The sequence below is a fragment of the Podarcis bocagei genome (genome assembly GCF_964188305.1).
Source record: "Podarcis bocagei genome assembly, chromosome: 5".
Classification (NCBI taxonomy): domain Eukaryota; kingdom Metazoa; phylum Chordata; class Lepidosauria; order Squamata; family Lacertidae; genus Podarcis; species Podarcis bocagei.
This window is the reverse complement of record NC_138129.1, coordinates 72,871,809-72,888,489: the sequence shown is the minus strand read 5'-3', so window position 1 is coordinate 72,888,489 and position 16,681 is coordinate 72,871,809. Positions and strand designations below refer to the sequence as shown.

The 16,681-nt window shown below is 41.1% G+C and overlaps 1 protein-coding gene across 1 annotated transcript in view; it reads left to right on the top strand.

Annotated features, from left to right (window-relative positions):
* Nucleotides 1-16,384, top strand: part of COL24A1 (collagen type XXIV alpha 1 chain) — a 163,094-nt gene extending 146,710 nt beyond the window's left edge. Inside the window, exons 49-60 of the mRNA XM_081193937.1 lie at nt 278-385; nt 475-528; nt 999-1,061; nt 1,910-1,963; nt 2,468-2,503; nt 6,668-6,703; nt 6,795-6,821; nt 8,860-8,925; nt 10,144-10,312; nt 11,083-11,192; nt 12,954-13,169; nt 15,256-16,384. Of these exons, the coding sequence (XP_081050063.1) occupies nt 278-385; nt 475-528; nt 999-1,061; nt 1,910-1,963; nt 2,468-2,503; nt 6,668-6,703; nt 6,795-6,821; nt 8,860-8,925; nt 10,144-10,312; nt 11,083-11,192; nt 12,954-13,169; nt 15,256-15,402 (1,086 nt within the window). The 3' untranslated portion in view covers nt 15,403-16,384. The remainder of the gene's footprint in view (nt 1-277; nt 386-474; nt 529-998; nt 1,062-1,909; nt 1,964-2,467; nt 2,504-6,667; nt 6,704-6,794; nt 6,822-8,859; nt 8,926-10,143; nt 10,313-11,082; nt 11,193-12,953; nt 13,170-15,255) is intronic.
* Nucleotides 16,385-16,681: the final 297 nt, after the last annotated feature.

The following is a 16,681-nucleotide window of genomic DNA, read 5'->3' as shown; positions in this document are numbered from 1 at the left end:
TAGTCTTCCTAATGTCTCAACAAATGAAACCGATTTGTTGTTCTTGTTTTTAAAAAAGTGTTACATGGAAAAAAATACAAGAGAGAGACATTGCACATACCTTTGTAAATCAAGAAAATCTTTAATAGAAATACATTTTTTTTTTAAAAAAAAGAATCAGGGTGAATTCTGCATCAGCAAACATTATCTATGATTTCTTCATGAAGAAATTCTGAGGCACCGTCTGCTTCTCCTGTATAAGAATAATAATGAATGCATACTTTCCGTCTTGTTGCAGGGTGAACAAGGGCTTCGGGGTCATCCAGGAAAGCAAGGTAAAAGAGGTCATCCTGGGACCCAAGGCGATCAAGGCCCCCCGGGAGATCCTGGCCTCAAGGGTCATGCTGTATGTACCGCCTGTTGTATGTAAAACAGTCCTTAGTACCATTCAGGTGCCATTTCATATATTAATCTTCCTGTCTGCTAATATTTCAGGGAGAATCTGGAGATCATGGTTTGATGGGATTTCAGGGATTCCCAGGTCCCAAGGTATGTGCTCGCTCTGAGCCCAGTCCCAAAGCTAAGCATCTTTACATCCCATTAAATGGGAAATAGTTAAGCATGCCCTTAACCCTCGCATTGGAGTGAATGGAACTAACACGTTCTTAAACTTTGTGTGGCTGGATCATGTCCTTTTTAAAAGCTGAACTGTAAGCCATCTGTCGTGTATGAAAGATCTTCAGCGAGCACTTCTTAATTGCCCTGAGATTGGAGAGCAAAAGAAATAATATTTCACTTTATGAAACAGCTACAGTAATTTGACTGGAAGTGCATTTTCTGTTGAGGCTTTTTCACTGTATCAGAGATCTAAAGAAGAAGATTGCAGTACATAACATTTCATATTTTATATTAGTTTCACTTTCATTTACTTTAGCTTTTTCTTTTTTTTTTTAGACAAATGCTTTTTTAAAAAGTGTATCAGGTGTACTATAACTAAGCTTTTACTTTTCATTTTTTAGGGTCCCGAAGGTGACCTCGGTTTAATTGGAATTTTGGGACCTAAAGGCCCGGTAGGACAAATAGTAAGTGATTCGGTCTATTAATAAACTCACTGTTCATTGTACAATCTAACTGACATCTCTGCAGTTCCCATGGGTTTATAGTGAAAACTCAGACCACTTTCCTCCTATGCCAGCAGATAAGTAGGAACAACTGAATTTGAGGACAGGTGACCCAGAGCAGAATTTGTGAGAGTTGTACTTACACCTTGGTTGACCCTGGTTGAGGCAGGGTCAGGTGACCTGCTTCTGACAGCAAATTTGGGGGATACCAAGGGAGGGTAGCACATTGCCAGTTATATACTTTAATTCTAATCACCATGGAGGCAAAATTTGCTTTTCTGCAAGATTTACTGAATTAATTAGCACCATTGAAGCTTTAACCATAGATAAACCTGTTCCCCCACACAATCCCCAGCAATTAACTAGCCATAACATTTCAGAACTTGCCAAATGGATCACTGTGCAATCTGCACAAGCACACCAGTTAAGGATCACTTTTATCTTATTACTTATTACAAGTAATGGTATTGTTTGTCTGTTAAGCTGAAAATTATGTCACATATAGATAGGGCTCTTAGATAAACAGCAGAGGTCAAGTTCCTTTCAGTATTCAGGTGTTCAGAAATGCATGTTCAGAAATACAATCGATTTGGTGTGCAAATGAAAGGGATGCAAACTTAACTTGTCTATTTGCCCTTCTTATATCCAGAAACAGAACTGGCCTTCTTTGAACATGAATTTTGAAATATCATTTCACTATTGTTTAATTTTCACCGGGCACGGAATTGTATGTTCTTTAAATAGTCAAATGTTGCACAGTACTGTCGTTCATTTATTGCTCCGAAAATTTATTTGCATTTTGTTTTTAGGGAAACATTGGCCCTGTTGGTAATGAAGGCATCATAGGTCCAGCAGGCAAACCTGTAAGTGCTTAGTCTTTCCCAGGATTGCTTTCCATCGCATGAAGGTTTCCACACTTTGAACAACAAATAGACGAGAACTCTTTTGCATTGTAACATGCATGCAAGATAAAAGACTTGTTTTGTAGACAAGAACACGAGAGCACTGAATTCCCTTAATAATCCAACCTGGTGTCCTCTGGGCATCCATCAGCCCCAGCCTAAATGGGCAATAGCAAGGGATGATGGGAGTTGTAGTCCAAAACATCTGGAGGGTGCACCAGGTTGGCAAAGGCTGCTATAATCCATAAGTATTGCTGCTCGGTTCATTCAGGTGGTGTTTAGCCATTCCAATATATCTGCACAAATGTTATGCATAAGTGAAGTAAAGTTAGATATCCTTCTGTTCTGTAGAAATGAATGGTTTATTTACCGTGTAAAACACATTGTAATAAATGGTTTCTGGAGTTACTATAATTCACTGTATTTGGGGGGTTTTAAGATGACATGTATTTCTTTTAATTTCAGGGACCCAGGGGTGAAAAGGGATCCAGAGGCGAAATGGTACGTGAAAATAAAGTTTGTAATGTTAAAAATAGGGTAGGATGCACAATATATGGGACACGGCATGTTTGGGGTGATTTCTGCTCCACCCACATCCTGCAAAAGTACCAAGTTGGGGGGAGGGATCATAACTTCCTTACTAATTCCTTGTTTTCAAGAAGTTGTGGGCTGTGTTTATCTGCATCTTTCCAGCTGCTCAGGTGAAAGAAATCTATGCACTTACAGTGAGTCAGATCACTAGCCTGTCTGGTTCAGTATTCTCCACACTGATCGGCCACAGCTTTCTAGGGTTTTAGGCAGGGCTCTTACCTGGATGCCAGGAATTGAACCTGGGAATTTTGCATGCAAAGGATATACAGTGGTACCTCTGGTTGTGAACGGGATCTGTTCCGGAGCCCCGTTCGCAACATGAGCAGAACGCAACCCACGTCTGCGTGTGTGCGGGTTGCAATTCGCTGCTTCTGTGCATGCGCAAGTGGCGAAACCCGGAAGTAACTCTTTCCGGTACTTCCGGGATGCAACCTGAAAAGACGTAACCTGAACCGAACGTAACAAGAGGGATGACTGTACTCTACCACTCACCTACAGTGCTTCCTGCGACATCATGATTACATAGCTTCTGGGGACAGAAGTGCAAGTGGTAGATAGATGTGCCTCTGCATAACTAGGAATTGTAGAATGTCACCAGAAACATTAGTTATGCTTGCAGCTGCAGTGTAGTAATATGGGCTTTTTGTTGAGAGCATCTTTAGGTGACGCTTGTTAATACGTTCACAGAATGGTAGCTAAGTCCAGCAGCCAGCAGCACTCAGACTAATCCTGAACTCTGTTGTCACTGCAGTGACTTGAGTGAAGATCAGGAGCAGCCCAACTTTAAAGCAACCCGTGAAATTCAATATTTGTTCAGGGGTCTTGAGACGATGACTGGAACAGCAAAGCGTCTTGGGCCAACCCTGGTAAAGTGACCTTATTGAGATTTAGTAACAGAGATGGAGCAACATAGGCCAGAGATTACAGACTTTTTCCTTTCTCAGAAATGTCATCTTCAATGCCAAATCCTTGCAGCTCAATCTTACTTGAGAGCAAAGCAATTATCAGAGACCTTTTGGAACCATGGTACATCCCAATGTCTTTCCCATATAAGAACCCACAGTAGTCTGGTCCTAATAACTTTCAGATTCGTGGCTAACCTTCAAAACAATCACTGGTTTCTGTGATCGTTATTGTTTGTGTTTTCGGCAGCAGGCATGTTCCATGCATGGTTACCAGAAGTAAATTCTTCTGTGTTCTTGATATTTTTATGGCTGTTCAGTGTCCGAAGATGCTCCTCCTCCTCCTCCTCTTATTTTTTGCCTGATAGTCTACTTTGCTGTCACATAAACACGTCTTCCTGTTAATGGATCTTTCCAGGGCGTTTCAGTGGAAAATAGGCGTCTCTGTGTCATTTAAGTACTCTTTTTTTCCTTTGAAATTGTGCACCGCTGGCAATTAGCAATTTCCTTCCATCACAAATTCATTGCGTGAGCCACTTGTCAGAAAAGGGGAATGCGACTGTTGGCAGCACAAAGCAATTAGCTTTGCCTTTACAGCCAGGGTGAAAGTTCTATTTCCATGTATTTTCACAGACATCAAATAATTTTCATTCAGCTCTGTACTGAGTCTGAACACATTCCTTTGAAGCAAAGAAAACCGTTGGCATCCTTCCTAGATGCCCGATTACTTTTAACACGGAATGGTATTAGGATTTCTGAGCAGAGCAATTAAAAACAATAAATAAGAAAGGGGTAGCCTTCTTTTTCTATGAATAAACAAGAAGTCAAAAGTATACTGTGTTTCCTGGAAACAATATTTTTTGTCAGTACTGACAAGGAGAGTGTACAGCAAAAAATATGCAGTGCAGAAACAGCAAAATCATGCTTCTCTGAGTTTCAGGATTATAGTCTTCTGCTCACATTGGGGGGGAAACCAAGTACATCAATAGTCAGAAAATGGTAACTGATTCTGAAAAGTCTGGATACAAGGACGAGGGGAACAAACTATAATGGAGGTCCCAAGAGTACTATAAGAGGTATAATATATCTCAAACCTATCTCTCTTCTTCTCAGAAAGTCAGGCTGCATACACAATATACATTTAAAACATACATTTGACTTCCTCCAAAGAATCTTGGGAAATATAGTTAACTCCCTTGCAGAGCTACAGTTCCCAGCACCCTTAACAAGCTACAATTCCCATGATTCTTTAGGGGAAAGCCATGTTCTTTAAATTTATGGCACATACCGGTACTCAGCATCACATAGCTATCCTGTTCTGGACCTGTGGAAGAGCCTGCAAAGCAGTTATTCTTCTCTTGAGTTCAATGGCATTGCAAGGCCAGAGGAAAGGCCCTATTGCTGCCACCTACTGACCTGTAGTGTTGTGGTTTTATTGTTTTAATTTTATTAAATATTTCCTGTGGCTTTTGTTTTATGGTTTGTATCTATGTCTGGAGAGCACAGAGACTGCAGCCAACTGTCATGCTGCATCCTGGGTGGTCCTATCCCATAATAAGGTTGGACAGACCAGAAATGAGACCGCAGAGTGACACTAAGGCTTCTGAAGCCTTGCGATGCTTGTACAGACAATCATTTTTGGGTTTCTGCGACGTAAACAGGGAGGCAGAGCAGATAAGGGAAGCTGGTGTAGCAGAGAAGGCGATAGATAAACAGAGGGAATAAGACTGACAGAGGAGAAAAGGGGGGGACTTGAGGGGACGGATCAAAGAATTGTAGAATTGGACAGGACCCCAAGAGTCGTCTAGTTTAACCCCCTGCTATGCAAGAATTTCAGCTAAAGTATCCAGGGGTCTTAGTATGGACCACAAGTGTAACATTAGAGCGTGGTGCTGATTACGCCAAGGTTTCAGGTTTGGGACAGGTATGGAACAGCTGTATATTTCTGCATTGCAGAAGATTGAATTAGATGATTCTCAGGGTCCCTTCCAACTCTACAATTCTATGGTTTTATGAGCCAACAGTGTGATACAGCAGCAAAAACAAAACAAAACAACTAATGCTATTCCAGACTCCATCAATGGACATATAGTGTCCCAAACAAGGGAAGTCATAGTCCTGCTCAATTCTGAGTTGGTCTGACCACACTTGGAATACTGTGTCCAATTCTGGGCATCACAGTCTAAAAAGGATATTGACAAGCTGGAATGTGTGCAGAGGAGGGCAGCCAAAATGATCAAGGGTCTGGAAACCCAGCCTTATGAGGAACGGTTGAAGGAATTGGGTATGTTTAGCCTGGAAAACTGGTTGGACAGTGTTCTTGAATCTACCAGCATGAGTTTGACCAAACTGCAGGAGGCAGTGGAAGACAGGAGTGCCTGGTGTGCTCTGGTCCATGGGTTCACGAAGAGTCGGACACGACTAAACAACAATGGCCTGGAAAACAGGAGAGTGAGACGAGATATGACAGCCATCTTCCAATATCTGTCTCCGGGAAGATGGAGCAAGCTGGTTTTCTCCTGCACTGGAGGCTAGAACCCAAACCAATGGATTCAACCCATCCCATGGCACAGCATGTAGACATTATATGGGGAGGTGTTGCTTCTCTATATGGCATGCTTATTTAATTTTCTGGAAAACACACACAGTGTACATTATACATGACTAATAAATTAATAATACAAATTTTAATAAATGACATTTTTTTTACTAATGGGTTGGCTGGTCGAAAAATACGCAGAATTGCTTGCTCGTGACATGCTTTAAATCCTTTATTCAACCATTTTAAAATGCTAAATGCACCCGCAGTATTCACAGGGGGTAGGACTGGATAAACAGAGAACTTCAGTAATTGAGTCGTATTGGGCTGATGCCTTTGACAGAAAGCTTACTCAGTTTTTTTTAAAGTACACAGACTCGCTTTAAAAAGTACACAGCAACTCAGGCAAATGGTCTACAGTGCACTAAGAAATCCTTGTGTAGGTCATAGCTGGTAGAGAATAGCCTTTGTCGTCCTGGTCCATTTTACAGCTAGTTTAATATATGCATTAAACATGCCAGTCTTCTTTGTAAACTGCATTTCATTCCAAGGTGGTATATAGAGCTTTATTTTACTTTTTTTTGAAAAATAAAAACTATATTTCATGCATTTCTATCATCTCTTTTTACTCAGGGACCTCAAGGGTCACAGGGCCATCCAGGTCCACCTGTAAGTGAATATACATTATTTTAAAGTTTGCATAACTGCATAATTGTATGAACCACTCTTATATGGTGTCCCCCTCTCTCCTACCTTTTAGGGTCCACCAGGGCCACCTGGTCCAAGAGTAAGTTGGATATGTTTTCTATGATGGTTTCAGCATTGACTACTAAAAAAGCTGGGGCACTATCCTCTAGAACTTTTGTAGTCACCATTAAGAAGGGGTGGTGGTACAGTGGTGCCCCCAAGACGAATGCCTCGCAAGACGGAAAACTCGCTAGACGAAAGAGTTTTCCATTTTGGAGGTGCTTCGCAAAACGAATTTCCTATGGGCTTGCTTCGCAAGATGACAATGTCTTGCGAGTTCCTGCTGGTTTTTTCCCCTCCCCCCCTTTTTCTAAGCCGCTAAGCCGCTTATCAGCTGATCCGATCAGCAGATAAGCCGCTAATAGCGCTAATCCGCTAATCCGTCAATGGGCTTGCTTCACAAGATGAAAAAAACGCTAGACGAAGAGAATCACAGAACGGATTCTTTTCGTCTTGCGAGGCACCACTGTATTAGTTTTTTGTTGTTGTAAGATTTATATACCGTCCTTCATTAAAAGATCTCAGGGTGGTTGACAAGATAAAAATACAGATAAAATACAAATAGTTTTTTTAAAAAACCAATAGCCCCCCCCTCCCACAAAGACTGTAGAATATTAATCACCCAAAGGCCTGGTACTGAAAATGCCAGACGAACTTTCCCTGGGGAGAGGGATGTATTTCGTGTTCTCGTTTTTGTATTTTTATGTTGCAAACTGCCTTGTGATCTTCGGATGAAGGGCGGTATACAAATTTAATGAATGGAAGGTAGACAAGAGTAACCATGCCCAGCCGCCATCCCTTTCAATGGAACATGCCCAGGAGGAGATTCTGGAGGACACTGCCCACCCACTGAGCAGGGGCAATGCAGTGTAGCTGGCAGTTTGAATCTCCACAACAGAGTGAGTTCCTTTTTCTCTGCCCCAGCTCCTGCCAACCTAGCAGTTCAAAAGCACGTCAGTGTGAGTAGATAAATAGGTACCGCTCTGGCAGAAAGGTAAACAGCGTTTCCGTGCGCCACTCTGGTTCGCCAGAAGCGGCTTAGTCATGCTGGCCACATGACCCGGAAAGCTGTCTGTGGACAAACGCTGGCTCCCTCGGCCTGAAAGCAGAGATGAGCGCCACAACCCCATAGTCGCCTTTGACTGGACTTAACCATCCAGGGTTCCTTTACCTTTTTCCTTCTAGGCATGTTTACTTTCATGGGGCTGCATTTAGGATTGCAGCCTCGAGCTGTATCAGGGCTTAGAAAGGTTTGCCTTTAACTTGATTCATGTTCTGTGTATAAGCAATATATTGAGTCTTTATAAAATATTACACATCATGCTGTTCCTAGGGATCCTTCCTAAAAGGCAACATCTGACTAAGCCATGCTAAGGATAGATCCATTGAAGCCAATGGATTTACGTGAATCATGGCTGACTTAAGTCCATTGCATCTACTCCGAGTATTGCGGAAGTGTGTCCACCCAAAGTATTTCATGCTTTTAAAAAACCCTTCTCCCTTCTTTGCCACGTTTTGTTCTTTTTAACCAGTATCCACCAGTCCTCAGTCACAACTTCACCACAAGCCTTAATGTGTTATTTATGGCAGTTGGAAGGTGCAAACTACCTTGAAGCATAAAAATGGCAATTGTAGGAATTGCAAGCAAGCCTGGAAGATTATAGTAAAATTAGCACATTCTCCTCACTCCCCCCCCCCCGCAAAAAAGCCATCTCTTTTTTATAATATTTTAAAATTAGTTTTCAATTACAGTCAAATGATAGCCTCATTATAACAATTTCTAATACAATTATTAATACCAATCGTTCAAATACGAAATTATATAATTTAGATAAAGTGGCATGCTATATTTGCTGGTTTGATGATTTTCTTTATTCCTGCATTCCAAAATCTTTTTAATTTGAATTGCATTCCAGTCATAATAATAATCCCTTTTACAGCAACAGCAATATTAATACTCTTTGGCAATAAGTATTGTAATTATGTGGCAGGAGCCAAAGAATGTGCATAATTAATTTCTGGTGTTCTGATGGTTTGTTTGTTATGCTGCTGATATTAAAATGTTTGATTATATACAGAAGCAGATTGACATCAGTGTTGCTATTCAAGCCTTGATTGATTCCAATACTGCATTACAGATGGAGGTAAAAATATTTGCATGTTTAGCTTGTCACATGTATACATGTTATAAAAGTCGCTTCACTGATAAGCTGTATGTCTTCACAAATATTTAATTCATCACACATTTACAAATATCATACTACTTGGCAGGGGTGGGAATAATGAGGGGGAACTGTACATATAAACACCGCAGGATATAGAGAATAAGTTTTGCAGCTGAGTCTTTGAGACCTCTGGCCTAAATGCTCAGAACATTTATGCAATAGCGGTCTGCTTAATTGGAAACACATTATATGAATGAAGTATTGTGTTTTTGTGAGGCTGCAACTTGAGAGAGGTATGCACACAGCGCAAAGCATAATTTATAAAATGTACTGGTGGCTTTTGTTCGGACCTTAACCACTCCATCAGAAGTTGTTTTGTCGCTGCCGTTCATGTAATAAATGTGCTTGTGGGGTCAGTCATCGCTGTAGGGGGCTGAAATGATGTTCTTCTGCAGAGAGTTCCCAATTTGTCAGAAATCAGACCACAAGGTTCGGTTACTGGGAAACGCTGTTTTTCCAAACAGGCCCACACCATTACGATCGCTGTGTGAAATAGATAAATAAATATCTCAACCCCTGTGCCTATGTCATTCCTGAGCCATTTGATGATTTTTTAAAAGTTTTTTTTCAATTCAACCTACTTTAAGGGACAAAGCACCCATCTAACCTTTGAAGATGTGGTGGTTTCTTTCCCTTCTTCATTTCACATTTCTTATTGCCCTCTCTAGGATAGGAATGCAAATCTGCATTATTAATGTTATTATTCTTTTCCTTGAAAGGGAAGGCAGTATTCCTATTTACTGCAGCAGCAGCAGCATCCAGTCTCTTGTTTCCTTCCATGCGCCATTATGTATGGGAAGGATCTCATGCTATTGCCTTAGAATAGTGATTAGCTATTTTGTCTTTCAAAGACAAAAATGTCATTGGGGTATACTTGTTTGGATTTTGGGGGGGGTTAGCATGTGTAGATTTTCTGCATGTATGAATCACTTTCACTTAAAAAATTAAATTCCCTCTTTATTACGTATCTTTTACCTCAGTGTAACTTTCAGTATCTCTCGTGAATACGTTGCCCTTTCAGTTGAAAATCCAGCTTTAGGATCCAGTTTGCCATTTGGCCATGTCTCAGTACTAAGCCTTTTTTTTTTTTGTGATACCATAAAATGTCAAATTTTGTTGTTTTTTTCTCCTTGGCAGAGCTACCAAAACACTGAAGTAACATTACTGGATCACAGTGCCGAGATATTCAAAACATTACATTACCTTAGCAATTTACTGCACAGTATTAAGAACCCTCTGGGAACTCGAGATAACCCAGCACGTATCTGCAGGGATTTGCTTAACTGTGAACGTAAGGTGTCTGATGGTAAGCCCCCCCCCCATTGTTATTAATTGCTCCTAAATGAGTCCTAATCATATCTGTAGCGACCGTACACAATCTACGGTGCAGTTGATTTTGGGTTTAATTCATCTATCTGGGCATTTTTGGCCAGTTTGAGGTACCGTTTCTAGGTTGGATGGTGACTATGGTTGGAGAGCCAGCGTGGTGTAGTGGTTAAGAGCAGTGGACTCATAATCTGGTGAACTGGGTTTGATTCCCCGCTCCTCCACATGCAGCTGCTGGGTGACCTTGGGCTAGTCATACTTCTCTGAAGTCTCTCAGCCTCACTCACCTCACAGAGTGTTTGTTGTGGGGGTGGGGAGGGAAAAAGATTGTTAGCCGCTTTGAGACTCCTTAGGGTAGTGATAAAGCTGGATATCAAATCCAAACTCCTCTTCTTCTTCTTCTCTGCCTCTGCAGCATGGCTCTCACACTCCTTGAGTGTTCTCTTGATTCTCCTATCACTGCTGTAGGATTCGGCTAGCATAAACATATCACCAAGAGAAAAGTTACTCTCGCTACTCTCACAAGATCATTGTACAGTCCTTTGGCTGTTGTCACTGTGGAGCCAATTTTAAAAAGGAGAGGAAACCTTGTAAAACACTTTGTTACACCTTTTCCCACTTCTGGATTTCTCAGTTGAACATATTGAGCCTAAACTCGCATCTATTTTCCCCCCTCCCTCTCCATCTTGGAAGCTGGAAACATAAGGCTGGGAAATTATTTCTAATTTTTCTGCCTTCCCCAACTGATAGGAAAATACTGGATTGATCCGAATATTGGATGTCCTTCTGATGCCATTGAGGTTTTCTGCAACTTCAGCGCTGGTGGCCAGACATGCTTATCACCTGTCTCTGTAACTAAGGTATATTGTTCTCTTCTGAAAGACCATCATGACAGTCTTCTGGATTCTACTTATGCCTTTTTTTAACGCAACCTCACCGTATGCGCCTAAGAACAGGAAAATACCCTGATAGTCTTTGTTAGCACTGGATTAGTTTTCTGAAAATCAGTAAACTTCAACTCCACATTAGGGCTAGTGAATATTTGCAATATATACCATATTTTTCGCTCTATAGGACGCACTTTTTCCCCTCCAAAAATTAAGGGGAAATGTGGAGCGAATGCAGGCTCCTTGGCTTCAGCAATAGCAAAAGCCTCTGAAGCGCAGAGGAAGCGCAAAGGAACCTGAAGCCTCCGGAGCGCAGCGGGAACTCGCGCTGCACTCCGAAGGCTTCAGGGATAGCCGCCTGAAGCCTCCGGAGCGCAGCAGACTCCTGGCTTCAGCAGAGAGGGAGAGCTGCACAGCACCCCTTCAGCCAAGCGGGAGGAGAAATGGAAGGGGCTCCGTTTCTCCTGCGGCTTCGCTGAAGGGGCGCTGAGCAGAGAGGGGGAGATTTTTTTTTTCTTGTTCTCCCCCTCTAAAACAAGGTGCGTCCTATGGTCGGGTGCATCCTATAGAGCGAAAAATACGGTACTTAGGAAGCTGCCGTGCAGAGTCAGACCATTTGTTCCACTTGCTCAGTATCGTTATTGTCTGCACTGACTGGCAGGCAGCTTTCCAGGGGTTCAGGCAGTATGTCTTCCTCACCCCTATCAAGGGATCCTAGGAATTGAACTTGGGCTCTTCTGCATTCAAGGCAGATGCTGTACCACTGAGCTACAGCCCGTCCCCAAAAGAGGGTGCTTTGCAGCAGAGAAGGGGAGGAGAAATGTGTGCTTAATCAGCTACTTTTCTCCATGCAGGGTTGCAGGCTCATGTTTGCAAGATAAATCGGGTTCAGAACCCTAGCAAAGGGAGGAGGGAGAAGTTGGTGGGGAGTAACCTTTGCAATCAGCAGTGAACTCTTAGGCTAATGTTATACGTAGCTGCAGTGAAATGTTAGTTCAGTCATCAATTACAGGCTTGTTCCTTAGGCTGGATGTCCAAAAATAAAAGAAAAAAATAGGTATTTCTGAGTGACTGCATGATACTAAGCTCCACTTACTGTCGTCTCAAGCATTCGTAACATTGAAATGCAAGTGCTTAATTTGAGTTCTCAAGTTACACAGAAGACAAAACTCTTTACTTACTGATAAAATGACAGTTATCACTCAGTAATTTCTGTTGTTCGATGTGGCACTGTACCCTGGCTCCCAGAACGTTTGGTGGATTTAATGGAAAATTTGAAAAAAAAACAAGAACAGGAGTGTCTTAAAATGCTGTTACACCCTGGGACATAGACTAATGTAAAAGACCATGTTGTACACAGCTGAAGAAACATTGGAAAACACTAGCAAAGTGTCATATGGGAGTGACATATGGAAGAGCAGGCATTGCTTCAAAGAATGTCGTCTTCTTTTCCCCCCATTAACATTATAAACTGCCCACTGTCATCTTCCTGCTCATATTTATGTAGTGCAAGTTTTCTGTAAGGAGGACATATTTCTGTGGAGAGCGGTATGCATGTTTTGTCTAAATAGTTTACATTAGCAGATTAAATGTCAATAGTTTGTTATACCAGTGGAAAGAAATGTTTATGAAGCCTTTGTAAAGGTATGTCTAAATTGCATGGGATCACTGTGCTTTTGTGGCTATAAAGCGCAATCTGACTTTCCACACTAACGTGTGTTTTTGTTAAAACAGTTGGAGTTTGGCACTGGAAAAGTGCAGATGAACTTTCTTCATTTACTGAGTTCAGAAGCAATCCATACCATCACAGTCCACTGTCTAAACACCCCGGTGTGGGGAACCAATGACCTACGTGCTCAGAGGCCCTCCATCAGCTTCAAAGGATGGAATGGCCAAATGTTTGAAGCAAATGCTCCGCTTGAACCAAAAGTGCTTCTAGATGAATGCATGGTAAGCCATCTGCTTGCATTGTTAAAATTTGCAGTGAAAGTAGTGTTTAGTTTGAATTAATACAGATGAGAGTCGAAATTCTGGACATTTACTTTACCCGCTACTGTTAACATTTAAGATTGTACTTCAGTGATTCTTATTTCTTAAGGATACCAACACAGAGACACACCTAGCACTCATGCAAAATCCAAACGTGCCTCTGTCCAAAAGTTGCAAGCAGCTGTAGTGCTTTCTTTCCCCGTTACTTAGCATCAGACTCCATTTAACCACAGAGTTGTTAGCCTTGGTGTTCTTAATTACTCACTGGGCAGGTTACAACATTTCTATCAAACTGTATTTAGAAGCCTCTGTTTGGGAGAAAGCAATAGTGCTTCTTAGGATGATAAAGAGGGACAGGGACGCCGTGAGCCCTTCTGCGACAGTGCACAAGTGTCACAAATCCCTCTGTGCACTACTGGTACCCATGCCAAAGATGGGTCACCCATGTCCTAAATCAGTTTTCCAAACTTGGGTTTCCAGCTGTTTTTGGGCTACAATTCCCATCATCCTTGACCACTGGTTCTGTTCGCTAGGGATGATGGGAGTTGTAGTCCAAAAACACTTGGGAGACTCAAGTTTGGGAAACACTGTCCTAAACGAATGACAGAACTCAAAAAGTCAGAATGTTTTGGACTATTTGATGAAAACTTGAAAGAGCTCCTTTCCCCTCCCAATCGCTATTGAATCGCCTCTGGTTTATGAACAAGATGTTGCAATCCAAATACTTCATGTTTTTTTATTTAAGAAAGCCAAGAAGTATCCATTTACACATGATCTGGTCTTGTCATCATTTGCTCTCCCTGACCTCAGAGAGCAGAATAAATGTCAGCATGACAAGCCCTTAAAGAACTGGAAGCTGTGCAAAGTAGGTGCTAAAATGCTATCAAATCAGCATTTTCCATTTGGTTAGTTTTCTAGCTCTTTCCACTCACAGCTATTAAACATATTATGTACTAAATTTTTTTATCCTACCCTTCCGCCAAACAGCTCAGGTTAGTATACAGAAGGACATCCCATTTTATTCTCATAATAGTCCTGTGAGGTGGGACTGAATGATAATGTGTTAGTCCAGTGTCAATAAATTTAGTAAGTACAAAGGAATCTAAAAACAGATTTCTACAATTCCCCAAACTATCCACTAAAACACACTGGCTCTTTATGAAACTGTGGTGAATGCAGGCTGGAAATATATGATAAAGGTAGTGCTGTGAAGTTACTGAAAAGTGCAGTTTTTCTGTGAGATTCTCTGAGATCTTTATCTCTTTCTGCAGGAAAGAGATTCCTACAGAATTTCACAGATGCCTGTCTGCAGGGATTTCACTTTTCAGTGGCTTCCACTGTGCTCACATCTTTGACTGGTTGGGCAAATACAGAAATTGCAAACTTCCAAAGCCCTCGTCAACTGTTGTTGTTGTTTTGATATATTTATAGATTGCACAAAGTTTTGATTCAAACGTTATCAATCCTGAAGTGTGTACTAAGATGTAGCTTTCAATTTATTCATAACTTTTTTTAAAAAGAGCATTTTTAGAACTGAAGATGTTACACAAAAATCTCACTTTCCAAATCCTTCCTGGATTTTCTCCATGGTGCTGTTTTCCACACAACATTAAGAAAGCATAAAACAGGGGTCAGCAAACTTTTTCAGCAGGGGGCCGGTCCACTGTCCCTCAGACCTTGGGGGGGCGGACTATATTTTGGAGGGGGGGAAATGAACGATGCCCCACAAATAACCCAGAGATGCATTTAAAATAAAATGACACATTCTACTCATGTAAAAACACGCTGATTCCCGGACCATCCGCGGGCCGGATTTAGAAAGCGATTGGGCCGGATCCAGCCCCCTGGGCCTTAGTTTGCCTACCCATGGCATAAAATAATGTACCAAATCCTGAACTCATTAATAAAGAAGACCAAGTGTAATGAATAAATAATTGTCCTTCGTTATTGTTTTTCTCTCAGAGGCCTAGGAAATATTAAAATAAAAAAAGCATAGTGGCTGATTGTTAATGTGTGTTAATTAACACTCTTGTTATATGCATTGCAGATTCAAGATGGCAGCTGGCATAAAACCCAGTTCCTTTTTCACACTCAAGACACCACTCAGCTTCCAGTTGTTCAAGTGCAGAAATTTCCTCATCTCAAACAAGGACAACAGCGTTACATAGAAAGTGGCCCGGTGTGTTTTCTCTAGACTTCTGAATGGAGTGGAGTTTCTCACATGGAATTGCTGCAAGTAGTGGTTTAAAAAAAAAAAAAAACTGCAGAAGAAATATAAAGAAAAATGTTGGTGCTTTCTAAATGAATCTCAGGAAGAAAAAGACTTCCTCCTAAGAAGGAGATATTGCTCTTAAATAAAGAAGAAGAGAGAGACCTTGACAACCTTAATAAAGTATTTAATTTTCCATTGGTGCTTTTTATATTATTCGCTGGAACTGAAAACACTACATATATCTGGAAATTCTTCAGAAAACCCAGTGTTTTTTAACCTTCGTAACAGCATTGTCCCGGGACACCTTAAGGAAAGATAGAGGCATGCAGTGCTAGGAGCAACTCTGGCTAACGCTCCCAAATGTGCAATAGCTTGTATTATAATTGTATGACAATGAGTTATGCCACCGTAAAACAAATGGTTCCCTTAAACACTTAAGTTGTATTACAGTCCTTTGTGGACACAGACATCTTAACAGATGATACACTACCTCTTATGTGTTTCCTGTTTGTGTTGCCTGGTGCTCTCTGTACAACTCAAAAGTCTTTGTGGCCTTGGTCAAGATTATTTCGCTCATTTTTTTATTACTTTTTTTTGTTAGACTGTATGTGCTGGTTGCATTCATTGTAAAATTGTGTCTTTAAAAAAATATTTGGTCACATACTTCATTATGAGTGAAAACATTATTTATGTGAAAACCTTGTTTAAAATGTTTAAAACGTCTGTAGACATGGAAATGGTACACGAGGCAGAACAGTATCTGGTGCTTATAAGAAGAACAGGATTTTGTAGTTGTAGGACGACTACACACAGTAGTCTTTTAAGAAGTTTTTGGACTGCAGTTAAAGATTTTATCTATCAAAGGCCATCTACAATGATGTATTGTGTAAATATTTTGTAACTTGTTGAAAATGTTAATACAGCATATATTTAAATGGCTGCTATTAAATTATAATAATCTTAATTACTTCAGCCTCAGGGGCATTCTATCCCAGTAATATTATACTGTTTCACATATATATTTATTTCAGACCAAATATTTTGCGGCTCAGGACTGCAATACCTCAAGGACCGCCTCTTCCCATATGAACTGACCCAGACTTGTGGTCATCATCTGAGGCCCTTCTTTGTGTGCCTCCTCCTCAAGAGGTCCGGAGGGTGGCAACATGAGAATAGGTCTTCTCTGCAGTGGCCCCCTGTCTGTGGAATGCTCTCCCCAAGGAAGTTCACCAGGTGCCTTCATTATACACCTTTATGCACC